Raw genomic sequence first — 15,835 nt, 5'->3', positions numbered from 1 at the left:
AGGTGAAAAGACAACCCTCAGAATGGGAGAAAATAACAGCAAATGCAACAACTGACAAAGGATTAATTTTCAAAATATATAAGCAGTTCATACAACTCAACACCAGAAAAACAAACAACCCAATCAAAAAGTGGGGAAAAGATCTAAACAGACATTTCTCTGAAGAAGACATACAGATGGCTAACAAACTTGTGAAAAGATGCTCAACATCACTCATTATTAGAGAAATGCAAATCAAAACCACAATGAGATATTACCTCACACCAGTCAGAATGTCCATCATTGAAAAGTCTACAAACAATAAATGCTGGAGAGGGTGTGGAGAAAAGGGAACGCTCTTGCACTGTTGGTGGAAATATAAATTGATACAGCACTATGGAAGACAGTATGGAGATCCCTTAAAAAATTAAGAATAAAACCACCATATGACCCAGCAATCCCACTCTTAGGCATATATCCTGAGGAAAGCAAAATTGAAAGAGACACATGTATTCCATTGTTCATTGCAGCACTATTTACAATAGCTAGAACATGGAAGCAACCTAGATGTCCATCAACAGATGAATGGATAAAGAAGTTGTGGTACATATACACAATGGAATATTACTCAGCCATAAAAAGGAATGCATTTGAGTCAGTTCTAATGAGGTGGATGAACCTAGTAACTATTATTTAGAGTGAAGTAAGTCAGGAAAAGAAAGATAAATATCATAATCTAATGCATATAAATGGAGTCTAGAAAAATGGTAGTGAAGAATTTATTTACAGGGCAGCAATGGAGAAACAGACATAGAGAATAGACTTATGGACATGGGGAGAGGGGAGGAGAGGGTGAGATGTGTGAAAAGAGTAACATGGAAACTTACATTACCATGTGTAAAATAGACAGCCAACGGGAATCTGCTGTGTGTCTCAGGAAACTCACACAGGGGCTCTGTATCTACCTAGAGGGGTGGGGTGGGGAGGGAGACGGGAGGGAGGTTCAGTGGGAGGGGACATATGTATACCTATGGCTGATTCATGTTGAGGTTTGACAGAAAACAGCAAAATTCTGTAAAGCAATTATGCTTCAATAAAAAACAAATTAATTAAAAAAAAAAAACAACATTTGAAGCCTGGCCATGCATTTCAGAGGATGTTTCTACATTCCCTGACCTTGAGAAACAGAAGTAAGAGACTAAAACAGTGACAGGTGACCAAATGAAACACAAAGCTAGGCTGCAGCTCAAAATAATAGTTTGGTTAATACACGAAGACTGGCTAAACATTATGAAATTAAGTAAAAGTGAGTAGCAAAGTATTGTAAAGGCATGATGGAAAATAACAGGATGTTTGTATTTTAATTCTATTAAACAAGAACAGGATAGAAAGGTATAAATAATCATTAAATGTTTATTATTAAATTACAACAGTTTCCAAGAAGAAACTCTGTAAAAATGGAACCATTACCCAACATTTTGAGGTATAGCAGTTTCTAACCACAAGATACAATGAAAAAGAAGTGGAATTTCAGAAGGAATGCTGTTTCAACAGCTAGAGCAATAACAGTTGAAAAGTCAGTTATGTCATTGTTTGCAGGCCACTTTGATTTTTTAAATGTGTGCTTAACTTCAATTAACTTTCAGAAGTTGCTTAGTTATAGAAGCGCTCAGATATTTCTGTAGGACCCAAAAGGTATTTTACACTTTTTAAAAATCCCTTATCCCACCTAATGAGTACAAATTCTGTAAAATCAGTATTCTTTCTTAAAGTTGTGAATATGCCAGAAAATTTTACATCAAAACAACCTGCTAGCCCATGAAAGATGTTTTGTTTGTTTGTCTTAAATTATAGACAGTGGCATGTTCTCAATTCAGTTCTATTTTCACGTATCTCTTATTTAGCAGTTTTAGGCCATACCATCAATGCCCCAACATGCAGGAACATCACCAGAGAGGCAATATTACCGCTGTTGAATTTGTACTCCCTTTCCAGAACAACCTGTCAGGGTCTTACACCTGTCAGCAAAGTGGTGTGAATGTAAGTCTATGGGGGTACTCTGGGTACTCAGATATCCCTACCTCTCACTTCTACTGCTAGCTTGAAGTATTACTGACACATAAAGTGAATCTATCGGTAAAACTGAAGTTTGTGAATTGCTTTTTCCAAAGGCCCAAGTAAAGTGTTTTGACCACAGCAAGCTCACAAAATAGACAAAACATATCCTGACTGGTAAAAATACACTGCCTTTTGTAAACCTAGATGCCCACTGACTGTAAGCCATGCACATGGAGTTTTCTTACTCAGAGCTGGTGAGTCACTGAGAAGAAAATGAAACTCGACTGAGAAAGAGATTATGATGTGCATATTCAGGAAAACTAAGGATTCAAGCTAATCTTTAACAGCCATGTGATCTTGGGTAAGATATCTAATTTCTCTAAGCCTTAATTTCTTCAACTGAAAAAAGTAGATAATATAGTACTTACTTGAGAACAGTGTGCATAGAAAATGACATAAAACAAGTAAAGCACTTAGGGGGAAAAAGAGTCTGCCACCCAAAGGAGCTGAGAAACTTCAGTTATTTTAAGATCAAGCTCACAGGAAAAAATAGTCCGGAGTCAACATCTTCTTCAACATTGTCTCCAAGAGAAGTCAAAATATTCTAGAGGACCAAGGGAGGGAAATTAAATGCACTAACCTGTAAGAGGAAAGTTCTCGGAGGAATATTATTTTTAGTTTTAAAAAAAGTCAAATTGCAAGAAAAAAACTGAGATCAAAGTTTCTTTATATGTGAGAAAAGCTTAGAAACCTCCCTTACCCAAGTCTGAAGAAAGAAAGAGACCCTGGCCTCTGCTTTCCACAGAGGTGCTCTGAGGTGAGGGACCAGTGATGAGAGGGCAGGGCAGTCACTAGCAGCTCCTCAGCACAGAATAGCCAGACCTAAGTGAGCAGCAAAGCAACAGACAGCATCCCGCAGGGCCCCAGGAAGGCCAGGCTTGAACCAGATGCACACCAAACACGCAGGCAGTGACTGCCTCAACTCTTCCCCGAAACTTCCACCACTGCTTGCCGGTGCGGGTGCGAACACAGGTGTTCACCAGATGCTCTGGACGGACGAAGTTCCCTAGAACATTCTCCTATTAGCGGGAGTGACATAAGGGCAATTCCCTAAGGACAGATTAAATTTCCCATAGGCTCAGAAGCATGGGGGTGCCTTTTATTAAATGGTAAAATCACATATACTTACTAATATAAATGATATATTATATTATATAAATAATACTGTTGACATTGTTACCTAGACAGATAGTTATCTATCAGGTCCTCCCTGCTTTTGTTTCCCTGATTATTCAGCTTCTATGACAGTTGTATCTGAATCAGTTTCCAGCAAACAGCCTCATCTCCCTTGCAGCTCTGTTTTGCAATTAGACTACCTGGCAACAACCCCAATCCTGGACAAACTCAAGTATTTGCTTCTTCAGACTTGCACAACATGCTTAACATGACAGGAGAAAAATGAGGCAATTTGAGCAGTTGAGTATTATTATAAATTCATAATCACCAAACTCAAATAGGCACTCAGGACTAGCAGGCAGGTGACTCATCCCAGGTCTGTCTTCAGACCTCTCTACCACTCAGCACTACCTCACTTTCAGCTAGTGACCTTGCCTCACAGAACGCTAAAACACAGATTTTGGGATTCCTTGGTGGTCCAGTCGTTAGGACGTGCTTTCACTAGTGTGGGCCTCGGTTTGACCCCTGATTATGAAACTAAAATTCCACAAGCCTCACGGTGTGACATAAATAAACAAATAGAATTCATCAGAAAATTAACTCCCTTATTTTCTGATTTCCAAATCTCCAAATTTCCTGGAAGGGTCTCTCTTATAGAAGACCTGCCTTTTTACTGTCTCAAGAACCAAAGCCCCTGTTATCTCTTTCTTCTGCAGTGCTACCAACTTCTTCTGTCCCGACTCCTTCTCTACCAGCCTAAAAGTAGCACACCTGTCTCCCATTTTTAAAACAAAAAAAAAACTTTCCTTAGCCCTCTAACTACCTCCTGTTTTTCTGATCTCCTTCCTTGGCAAATTTTAAAACTTTTATCCTAGATACACTGTCTCTTCTTAGACATTTCCCCTCCACCCTTTAACACAGTCCACTAAAGTCATTAAATATGCAAACTGCCAAAAGGAACACTTTTTAGTTTTTATTTTATTTCACCTCTCAGCAGCATTTAACCTCCTTGGTCACTTTCTTATTCTTGAAATATGCTTTTTTTCTTGACATGAGTGACAGCGTACCATTGGCCTGCTGCCTGCCTCTTCAGTCATCCTACTGGTGACTCAGATGGTGAAGAATCCGCCTGCAGTGCAGGAGACCTGGGTTCAATCCCTGGGTCAGGAAGATCCCCTGGAGAAGGCATGGCAACCCACTCCAGTATCCTTGTCTGAAAAGTCCCATGGACAGAGGATCCTAGCGGGGGGCTACAGTCCATGGGGTCGCAAAGAGTCCGACACGACTGAGCAATTGACACTTAACCTGATACAGCCTCTTTTACTAGCACCTTCTCTTCCTTCCACCTCCAACAGTCTAGCCCTTCTGGACTGTTTCAGGCTTCCAAGCCAGAAACTTCAGAATCATTCTCACGTGCCTTTTCTTCCTCTCATACCACACTCTTCAGCCAATCTATCCCTAGGTCTATTTCATCCTACTTTCCAAAAACACTGAATCCATCTATGTCTCTATATATCTAGTGACTCTTTAAGCCTTTATTATCTCTCACCCAAATATTAAACCATCTTCCTAATTTTATTACCTAATTCCCCTACTGGTATGCTGATTGCCCCAGTCCCAATGTATTACTATAATTAGCCAGATAATTATTTTAAGTATAAATAGAACCAGGTTGAATCCCAGTTTTAAAATTGGTGAATCATCTCCCACTGCACTCAGAATAAAACCCGGCCTTCTTAAGCACCGTGCACTGTGGCATTGCGTAATTAGCTCCTGTCCTCCTGTCTCTTGTCCTGACTAACTCTGCTCATCTACACGAGCTCGTTTCTTTTCCTTGAACACAGAGTTCCTTCCTTCAGTCCTTTGTGCAAGCCCTTCCATCTTCCCAGAACAATCTCCCCCAACCCCCTTTCTCATCCTTCAGAACTCAGGACACATGCCTTCTTCTCAAGAAGGATTTTCTAAACACCCAATCTAAAGTTGCCTGACCCACCCATCTTATATGTTCTCTCACAACATCCTATTTCCTTTTTCCTGCCTCGTATTTATCACGTTTAGGAAATATATCTGTATTTGCCTATTTTCTTTTTAGTATCAATCTTGTCCAAAAATATGATTCATGAGATCAGGGGGCATATCTGTTGTATGTAGCCTACCCTGAATATTTAAATACTTGGTACATATCATGGTATCTGACATTGTGTGGCCATGCAGTATGTGTGGAATAAATGAGTGACTGAACATATCTGATGGGTGAACTACGGGGATATAAAGAGATGCAGGAAGAGAAATCATAGTTTGGTTTACGAGCACAAAGCATTAAGGAAAGTTTTTGACACTAAAATGAGTCATTGCTCTGAAGGGGGGAAAAATGATCTGTAACATAATCGTAGAGAGAGTCTTTGAGCAGACGTGAAAAAGTGAATACAAGAGACTGATTGCAAAAGGAAATAAGATGCAAGATGACACATGGATATCCCCACTTCTTTGTGTGACGTACTAACACAGGGCCTTCTCTTTCATAGACAGAAATACAGAGGCAGATCAACATGGAATTTTGAATACACTTGAACCTTTTGTAAGATAGGTTCCAAACACATAACTTAGGATAGGTCTTTCCAGCATTCTTAAGCCACTTACTTATAACATACGGCTTTTCACAACTTAATTTTGACATTTAGATATCAGAGAGGAAACAGAATTAGCATAAATATATTACAGTTCATTATTTCTATAACTGTTTATGAATAGTTTCAAGTTTAGAAAAGGAAAACTTTAATTTTTTAAACAGACACATGGATAAAAATGTCATATAAAAGTAAGTGATAACAGTGAGAGGCAAGAGGATACATGAAAAGTTTTCAATCTCATTTGTGATCAAAACACATACATTGAAATAGCAAATTTTTACGGATTAAATTGGTGAGAAATGTGTTTTGAAAATGAGACATGATGCTATTTGCTTGGTGTATTATAAAAATAGAACTTTCAAACTTTCTTTCTAAATTATGTATTGACTTAATATCTTAGAGGAAAAAATTAGTAATGTGTTTCCAGAAAAAGAACTAAACAGACATTTCTCCAAAGAAGACATACAGATGGCTAACAAACACATGAAAAGGTGCTCAACATCACTCATTATTAGAGAAATGCAAATCAAAACCACAATGAGGTACCATTACACGCCAGTCAGGATGGCTGCTATCCAAAAGACTACAAGCAATAAATGCTGGAGAGGGTGTGGAGAAAAGGGAACCCTCTTACACTGTTGGTGGGAATGCAAACTAGTACAGCCACTATGGAAAACAGTGTGGAGATTCCTTAAAAAACTGGAAATAGAACTGCCATATGACCCAGCAATCCCACTTTTGGGCATACACACTGAGGAAACCAGATCTGAAAGAGACACGTGCACCCCAATGTTCATTGCAGCACTGTTTATAATAGCCAGGACATGGAAGCAACCTAGATGCCCATCAGCAGATGAATGGATAAGGAAGCAGTGGTACATATACACCATGGAATATTACTCAGCTGTCAAAAAGAATTCATTTGAATCAGTCCTAATGAGATGGATGAAACTGGAGCCCATTATACAGAGTGAAGTAAGCCAGAAAGATAAAGAACATTACAGCATACTAACACATATATATGGAATTTAGAAAGATGGTAATGATAACCCTATATGCAAAACAGAAAAAGAGACACAGAAATACAGAACAGACTTTTGAACTCTGTGGGAGAATGTGAGGGTGGGATGTTTCAAAAGAACAGCATGTATACTATCTATAGTGAAACAGATCACCAGCCCAGGTGGGATGCATGAGACAAGTGCTCGGGCCTGGTGCACTGGGAAGACCCAGAGGAGTCGGGTGAAGAGGGAGGTGGGAGGGGGGATCGGGATGGGGAATAAGTGTAAATCTATGGCTGATTCATATCAATGTATGACAAAACCCACTGAAATGTTGTGAAGTAATTAGCCTCCAACTAATAAAAAAATTTAAAAAAAAAAAAAAATACAATGGGTAAATCTATAATTTAAAAATTATTTCAGTTATTTATTTTACCAGTATTGGAAAGTAATGTAAATGCTTGTCAACTAGGAAAAAAAACTAAAATTATTATGTACATCTATGCCATATTACTAGTACTAAACTATGTACTAGAATTATCTAGCAATTATGAAAACAGGAGTTAAAAAAAATCTTCCCAACATGGAAGGGTTTTTTTTTTAGCATTAAAGCTTTCAATATTGCCAAATATATAGTTCTAGGCTATTACATGAACATTCTGAAAATAGAACATAATATAAGAGAAAAAATAAAAAAGGAAACGAAAGAAAACTGCTGATGCAAGAGCTAATTAGGTTAGAGGAAAATGCCTCTAAGGCAAGTTTGTTGTACCTCTGAACTAGTAATATAACCAAATGGTAATGTTTACAAGGAGAGAGTGTTTGTAGATAGGTATACATATCCCAGAATGTGCATATTTACATATTTACACATCAGTCAAATATGTCAAATCACTTCACAAATATATTTTAAATAAAATTATCAAAAACATCATTTTACAGTATGAACCCTATTAGTTAAAATGAATAAAGGGCTTCCCTGGTGGCTCAGATGGTAAAGAATCTGCCTGCAAAGCAGGAGACCCAGGTTCAATACTTGGGTTGGGAAGATCTGCTGGAGAAGTGAATGGCAACCCACTCCAGTATTCTTGCCTGGAGAATTCCATGGACAGAGGAGCCTGATGGGCTACAGTCCATGGGGTTGCAAAGCGTTGGACATGACTGAGTGACTAACACTTTCACAAAATGAATATATCTTGAGCTCTTGACTAACAGGTAAAAGAAACCAGTAAGAATAAATTTCTAAGACCTGCCATTAATCTGGGTAAATGTTTGTGGGATAAACAAATAGAGATATATGTCACTACCAATGAAGGCTTTTTAGTTACTGCTGTATAGTCACAGTAGTCAACTAACAACATTTATTTCAGAGGCAAAATGATAAGAATTCAGTCAGTAGCTGTATATAAGCAAATTAACTAAAACTGATGAATAGAAGTTATTTTTCTCTGATTAAGAAATATGAATAGTTTTTGCTATTTATGTTTTTGAAGTACTTGGCTTTTATTAGAGATAGTATTCTTGACTCTCAAATTCATAGAATCTTTCCTTAAAATTAATATTTTTTTCTCTATAGAATACCCGGTGAGTTTAGCTTTGTAGTTGGTCTTTAATAAGTTAGATGCTAATTAGGTCAAATCCAATGACTAAACATGATCAATGATAGTATTATTATCATACGGTATTGAGTGATGACAAAAAATTATCATGAAGAGTTAATTAACCTTTCCACATATAGCATACCTAAAACTGCACAGCGATTTAGTGAAACAGGGAGAAATGTGAATAGAACCTGCCTATGGTCATTCAGTTTTAGATGAAGCATGATTCAGCTACCATCTGATTAAAAACACAATACTATCTCTTCAGAAAGGAAATTAACTTTGACACACTGTCTCTGTTCCTCTGTTATTTTCTGACTTTCCATTCCTTTCTGACTTTCCATTTATCTAAAAACTTACATGCAAGGGAGCAAACCACTGTCTCACAGACATAAGCTTTCAGCTTTCAAATAAAAATCCTGTATACACATGTTAACATGTAGCTTCTCGTGGAACACAGGTTATTGAGTATGTTGTAGCTACTGATAACCCCTATAGCTTCGTGCTATCATTACCTTTAGGCTATCAGAATTTTATGAGCACAACCAATAATAATGATATTTACTTCTTATCCACACCTCATTGCCTTACATTGATTTGCATAAGCAATTTCCACCCTGATAATTGGAACCAAACATCTTTTTGTAGGTTACCTTATGGAAAAGAGCAGTTAAATACTAATCAAAAAGATCTTTCTTTATTCAACCATATTTTAAATGATATTGAATTACCTTCACTGGATGAGCAGGAAGGTGACTCACTGTGACGGATTTCGAAGTGAGTTTATATCATGTTTAACAATGATCTTTCTTTATAATTTTAGTTCCCTGGTGTTGCCTCTTAACAACATAAAGAACAGTACTGCCAGGCTCAAATCATTAAAATGATATTGTTTTGTTTGAAAAGAAAAAACAGTAGTAGTATGTACTAATTATTTTTTAATAACTACTGAGTCAATGTTATCTGAGGATGTCAAATTAAAATTATACCTTTATTATTTTATTTCTAAAAACTCAAAGAAAAATTATAAAAAATGTAACTAGGGAGATGAAAACAAGTAAAAATCAACTAAGAAAGGTCAAAGTCATGTGAAACAATTCTATCTAAAAGAATCCTTCTCTGAATGATTTACTTTAAAAATAAGTCTAGAGTACTTAGGTAAGAATGAGGATTTGAGCTGTGGAAGCTTAAATTATAAAAACAAGGTAAAAGTAGATCCCAATTTATTGATCATATGTACAAACATTGTACACATGGGTAAAAAGTACTATGTGTACTTAAAATATAAGAAACCTAGGAACTTAAAGATGTGAAAATTTCAGAAAGATTCAGCAATTCTTGCAGTAGTAGAGGTCAAGCATGAGGTTAACTAAGAAGATACTCAGAACACAGTGCCACTGAAGTCAACCGAAGAAAGAATCCAAGGACTTCTGGATTAAAATGCTGAACTGAACAAACACATCTGATCCCATGCTCTCCCAAAGCCTGACTAGAACTACACTGAATGTATGGGTGTTTTCTCTGTGATACCAAAATTTCTTGATTTTCTGACATCTAGGAGTGCTTTCCCTGACTTCTATCCTCTAACTCTCCCAAAAGGGTCAAAGCCATATAGTCTCACTATGCAGATGATTAACTGAAGATTCAGGAACGCTAGTTAAATTCTCCCATTAAATTGAAACAGTTGTCCCAAATTAAAGTATCAAATCCAAATTGTCTAACTAGTAAAATGCATTAATAAGATGAAAAAAATCTAAATTTTAATTCTACTCTTGCATTTTATAACTATGAAGTCAGAGGCCAGGAAGGACTTAGTGACTAACAGAAAGCCCATCATTAATTAGGAACAAGAATAATGGTCGTCAGGGGGGAAATACGGGGGGAAGGGATAGTTAGGAACTTTGGGATGGACATGTACACACTACTATATTTAAAATGGATAACCAACAAGGACTTACTGTATAGCACATGGAACTCTGCTCAGCATTATTTGGAAGCCTGGGTGGGAGGGGAGTTTGGGGGAGAGGCTGGGTGGGAGGAGAGTTTGTATGTGTGGCTGAGTCCCTCCACTGTTCACCTGAAACTCACAACATTGCTAATCAGTTACACCCCCAATACAAAATAAAGAGTTCAAAAAAAGAATAATGTTTCTCCCTACTTATTCCATTGCCTCTTGTGTCCCAAAATATTCCAGCAATTGTTTGGGGTAATCTACTATGGAAGAACAGTAGCTAAACAGAACTTGCAAAAATACAAATATTTCTGTGTTTAAAAAAAAATGTATTATTTATAAGTGGCATACATAATCCACAAAGGTTCACACTTCATTTGCTCTATTTCACTTTCAATTTAACCATCAAAACAAAATGGAAACTGACTTATTAATGGGGCTTAGTCGCTTCAGTCACGTCCGACTCTAGCCTGCCAGGCTCACCTGTCCATAGGATTTCCCAGGCAAGAACACTGGAGTGGGTTGCCATTTCCTTGTTCAGGGGACCTTCCTGACCCAGGGATGGAACCTGGGTTTCCTACATTGCAGGTGGTCTCCTGCCCTGTAGATGGATTCTTTATCCAATAAGCCACCTGAGAAGAGCTATGCCATCTATTACAGTCTAAACAGACAGAATGTGCGTTCTATCTATTACATACTAAAAGAAGTTTGGAGGCAACTTATTTAAAAAATTATGCAAAACTGAACCATTTAAGCAACACACAACATTCAAGAAATAAGGGAACTGGACCAAAAAATCAAGAAGATCAGACCAAGGAAAGTTGTGAATATTCAGTATGAAACCATTTACCAGATATTCAGATAGCTGATTGAATGGATTATATGGATACTAGAAACAAAACTTTTCTCAAAAAGTCTCTGGAGTCCCCTTCTACTGAGGGATGTATGTATAAGTTGAAACTTGAAATATGTTGTCCAATACAAAATATTATAAAAGTTAAGAAATATGTAGCTGAATCAATACACAGATACTTGCTAAGTTAAATTTAAACATGTTAACTCATCTACCTTTATACTATTTTTTATTGTATTTATTATGTAACATTATATTTGTACTTTATTAATATAATATGTTATTATGTGTTTTTATTATATTTTAAATTTATATTGTATAAATATATTGTTTTATTTATTTGTGAATGTATTTGTAAAATACATTTTCCTTGTTCCCAAAAGAGCTTAAGATGGATCACAAGGACTGAAAGATTCAAGAGAAACCAAGTTTCAGAAGAAACCACCATTATAGTATTGTTCAGGTGTGGAACACCAGGGCTAAGGTCCAAGTACTAAAACAAAAAAAAAAAAGAAAGAAAGGAAATATGGAGTGAGGGAAGAAGAAAGAAAGAGAGGGATGGTGGAATAGGGGGAGAATATATGAAAAAAATACTATTTGCAATTTAGGATGCCTACATTTGTAAATCTAGCCCTGGGTCTATGTGCAAATATAAACTTCCACTTGTCAACATAGAAATAGCCACTGTTAATATAAAAACAATTAATAGATTTTCCAGCAGAGATAAGCACTGACAGTCTTGATTAGCTCTTTCAGCAACATGTAAACCAAGATTCCCCAGAGGCTTGTGGATGGGAAATATATTAATATCAACTCTGTGACCACTCAGCACCATGACATGAAGTGTCTGTTCAGGAGGTCATTTTCAAGCCATATCCCATGCATCTTCATGCACAAGAGATGATAATTTATCACCTAGACACACGAATCTACTGTAAACTAATCCAAACTGCTGATGATACACTAAATCAGTTTGAGTGATGAGTATAAATAAAGCGGCAAGGAAAGTACTGAAGGATAAAGATCTATCTGATCAATGAGATGTCACAAGCAAACGAAATGCAAGGTTGACAAACACAGAGTCCCTGAGTTGAGAATTAACCAAATCAAGTACCAGCGCATAACGGCACACATTAATACACGCTTCAAATGAAAGTTTAATATCATGGGAGTTGGAGGGTAGAGTCCGTTACAGACAAACCTGAACCGACCGGGTCAGCAGAAGACGGTGTATTAAAAGTTGATCTATTTTGCACACCACAGAAAGTACCATAAGAAAAGGAAAAACATTGAAAAAAAATCCTTCCCAGATAACATAAGTAGTTATTCAATCTTCCAAGCAAATCTAAACACACAAATGAGAAGAAAAAAATTAAATAAAAATTGTATACAGAAAGTGATTTCACATCAACTTGCTACCAGGAAATTAAATTCAATTTGCGGAGCTCTTAGGAAAGCTTAGCTATTTTCTGGAAGGGTACTGTCATGCTACAACTTCAGTGGGAAAACAAAGGAGTGGGGATAAGGAAGGACATTTCTCCAGATAGTTGATATTCATGGAGGTCACTCACAGAGAGAAAAAAAAAGAGATTTTCCTAACTATGTGATCAGAATAGAGACTTTAGCACTTGGCAAACAGAGTCAACAGAATTCAGCGATTCCAAAGGTGGCCCTAATGGAAAGAGCTGATTAAAATAATTCCAACCCCAGCTGGAACAATTTGGTAAAAATATTTTCTAAGGAAAATTATTCTTCAAGGAATTTATATATATTTTTTCTCTTGTGTTAAGTATTTAGAGCTTTGTCATAACATATTTAACTCTTGTTTTGTATTTTATTGTTTAGTTTATTTTGGGTAAAGATAGAATTAGACTACTAAAACATGACCTGATCCCATATGTAGTTTATTTAAATTTCAAAATGAAAAGCTTACTGAGAAAGATAAGATTGATTGCTCTCTCTGTCTTAGCATAATTGTATTTCAGGTGAACATCAATTTACTTTAAAGGACACTTCTAAGTAGCAGAATGCATCATAAATAATTCATCAATCACAGCTGCTAGGAACATGATTTACTCCAACAGATTCAATGGAATAAAAATTCTATTTTTCCATATTTGTGTTTGCTTTTGAGAATTTAAGAATCTTCCTTTTCTAAGAATCTACTCCTAGATTCCATGTTTCATACTGTAAATGTATTATAATAAAACTGTTTCTTTTTTTCCTTCTTTATTTAAAGTACTGTGTTTCCTAATTTAAAAAAAAAACACTTTAATATATTTGGAACAAATAACAATCTCTGTATATCAACATTAAAACAGCGAACAACATAAAAGGCACGTATCTGAAAAAGTGTTAAGAATTTCTCAAACAGTGCATAATTCCAAAAAGGCTAACACAATTTGCTTTCATTTTATATAAACTTTTAAATGGAAGAAAACGGAAATAGACTTTTGTGAAATCGTATATAGACTATTTAGGATCTGCTATATTTGAAAATTACTTCAACTTTAAAATGCATATTAAAGAGATTCTAAATGATATAACCTTTCGAGTTTTGTGGGTTAATACAGAGTCTTATCTACCATTTTCATTTTTCATATGGTAAGGCACTGCTTACCTTACTTACCTTATAGTTTCCCATAAAATTCAGCAATTTTGTATAAGCAATTTCCCAAGCTGTGAAATATCTTTAAAATAAACACAAGAATAAGGAAAAATGTAAAAAAAAAAAAAAAAGAAAACATTTTACTTACTTGCAAACCCCTCTGAAATACTGAATGGCCCATAAAATTAGCCAGCATTCTAATTAAAGCAGCACCCTGTAAGAAAGAGTAATTTTAAAAAAGAAAAGGAAGAAGTGTCAACCAAGTAACATGATTCTAAAATTATTCTATATCAGTCAAAAATAGTCTTCATTCATGCTATTTTATTCTTAAAAATAGTTAAGAAATAAGAGAATTATGAATGCAATACTTCACTTATAGGTTACAATTGCATTTTTTGTTCAATCTAAAAGTTTTGTGGATCTAAAACTGATGATTTTGAAGTAGAAGTCTCTTGGATAAAATATCTCAGAGCAATAATAAGTTGTAATTCAGGAATACTAGAAATTTTACTGAGCACCATAGATGACAAAGTTAATAAAATAAGGTTCTTGTACTCACAGGTTCATAATCTAGTAAAGGAGGTACATCCATGTTATAAATAATCCTATTAAAATATAGCTTTGAAGTAACATAGCTACATACTCTATCTCTGGCTCAATCAAGAATCATTTAGTTATAGAAGTGGCGAGTAGGAAGTTCCAGGAAATCAGATTACTTGGATTCAAATTCTGGTTCTGGCATTACCCTCCATGTTTACTCAGCTAAACTATTTAACCCTCAGTTCCTCCCTTTTCTCATTTGAAAAGTACAGGCAATAATAGTCCCAATTTATATGGTTTTCTGAAATTTAAATACATTATCGAATGTAAGGCAATTCAAACTGGGTTTAAAAATTAGTAACCATGATAGAAGTGTTAGCTGTCAGTATTATATCAAGGTAATTATATTTATTTCCTGTGTTTTCTTCCTTTTAGAGTCTTCTATAAATCCATATACAAGTAGAACATATACGAGGCTGATAAACATTTAGAGTAATGGAAGAAAATACTAATGTAAGAGCCTATCTCATTTTGAAAATGGTTATTACATTGTAAGGGGCTTCCCTTGTAGCTCAGTAGGTAAAGAATCTGCCTGCAGTGTAGGAGACCCGGGTTTGATCCCTGGGTTGGGAAGATCCCCTGGAGTAGGAAATAGCAACCCACTCCAGTATCCTTGTCTGGAAAATGTCATGGACAGAGTAGGCTGGTGGGCTGCAGTCCATGGGGTCTCAAAGAGTCGGGCACGACTGAGCAACTAACACTAACATTTCTTACACTGTAGAACAATATCAGTGTGAAAAGGCTGACAGCTAATCACTATGAAAAATTTCAAGAATCAATGGTTAAGCCTAGATTATCACAAATCTGTATGCAAAATATAAATAAGCCTTCAAGAAGATATTTCAATCTGCACCAAATTGTTTTAACTATGAAGCAGTGAATTAAAAGCAGCAAAAGTTTAAAAATAAATGATAGGAAACAACACAATTCTGTAAGGCAATTGTCCTTCAATTAAAAATAAACAAACTTTTAAAAATCTAAAAAAAAAAGATAGCCTGGTTTTAAGGGAAATAAATCCCTTTATAACTACATTTCTAACTTCATACTCACTTTAAATTCATACCCATCAAGCTAATTTCTTACCAGGTATCTCTTTTTTTTAAAAAGAATCATACGAACCTCGTATAGACTCATCCAGCCCGGGGCTGGGTGGCAACAACAAGTATAAAGACACAAGAATGAATTTCCATTGTTACCAGAACTGCTCCCTGTAATTGCAGAATTTTAATGCAGTAGAGAACTCAGGCTCTACGAATCAGCATTAGAGAAATGTCTCCAAAAAATTCAGTCATCACCAGAGTTGCTCCCCAAATTGGTATTTTATTCACAACTCAACAAATGATGGACTCCCTGGACAAGCTGTAGAGTTGTATGCCTC

The 15,835-nt window shown here is 35.9% G+C and overlaps 1 protein-coding gene across 1 annotated transcript in view; it reads right to left on the bottom strand.

The window, feature by feature from the left end:
• The window catches only part of TRHDE (thyrotropin releasing hormone degrading enzyme), a 429,224-nt gene that overhangs the window by 110,711 nt on the left and 302,678 nt on the right, over positions 1-15,835 (bottom strand). The window contains exon 7 of the mRNA XM_043879610.1: positions 14,006-14,071. Within this exon, the coding sequence (XP_043735545.1) occupies positions 14,006-14,071 (66 nt within the window). The remainder of the gene's footprint in view (positions 1-14,005; positions 14,072-15,835) is intronic.

This window comes from Cervus elaphus, chromosome 3, assembly GCF_910594005.1.
Source record: "Cervus elaphus chromosome 3, mCerEla1.1, whole genome shotgun sequence".
NCBI classification, from domain to species: domain Eukaryota; kingdom Metazoa; phylum Chordata; class Mammalia; order Artiodactyla; family Cervidae; genus Cervus; species Cervus elaphus.
Note: the sequence above shows the minus strand (reverse complement) of the source record. Positions and strands in the feature narration are given on the sequence as shown.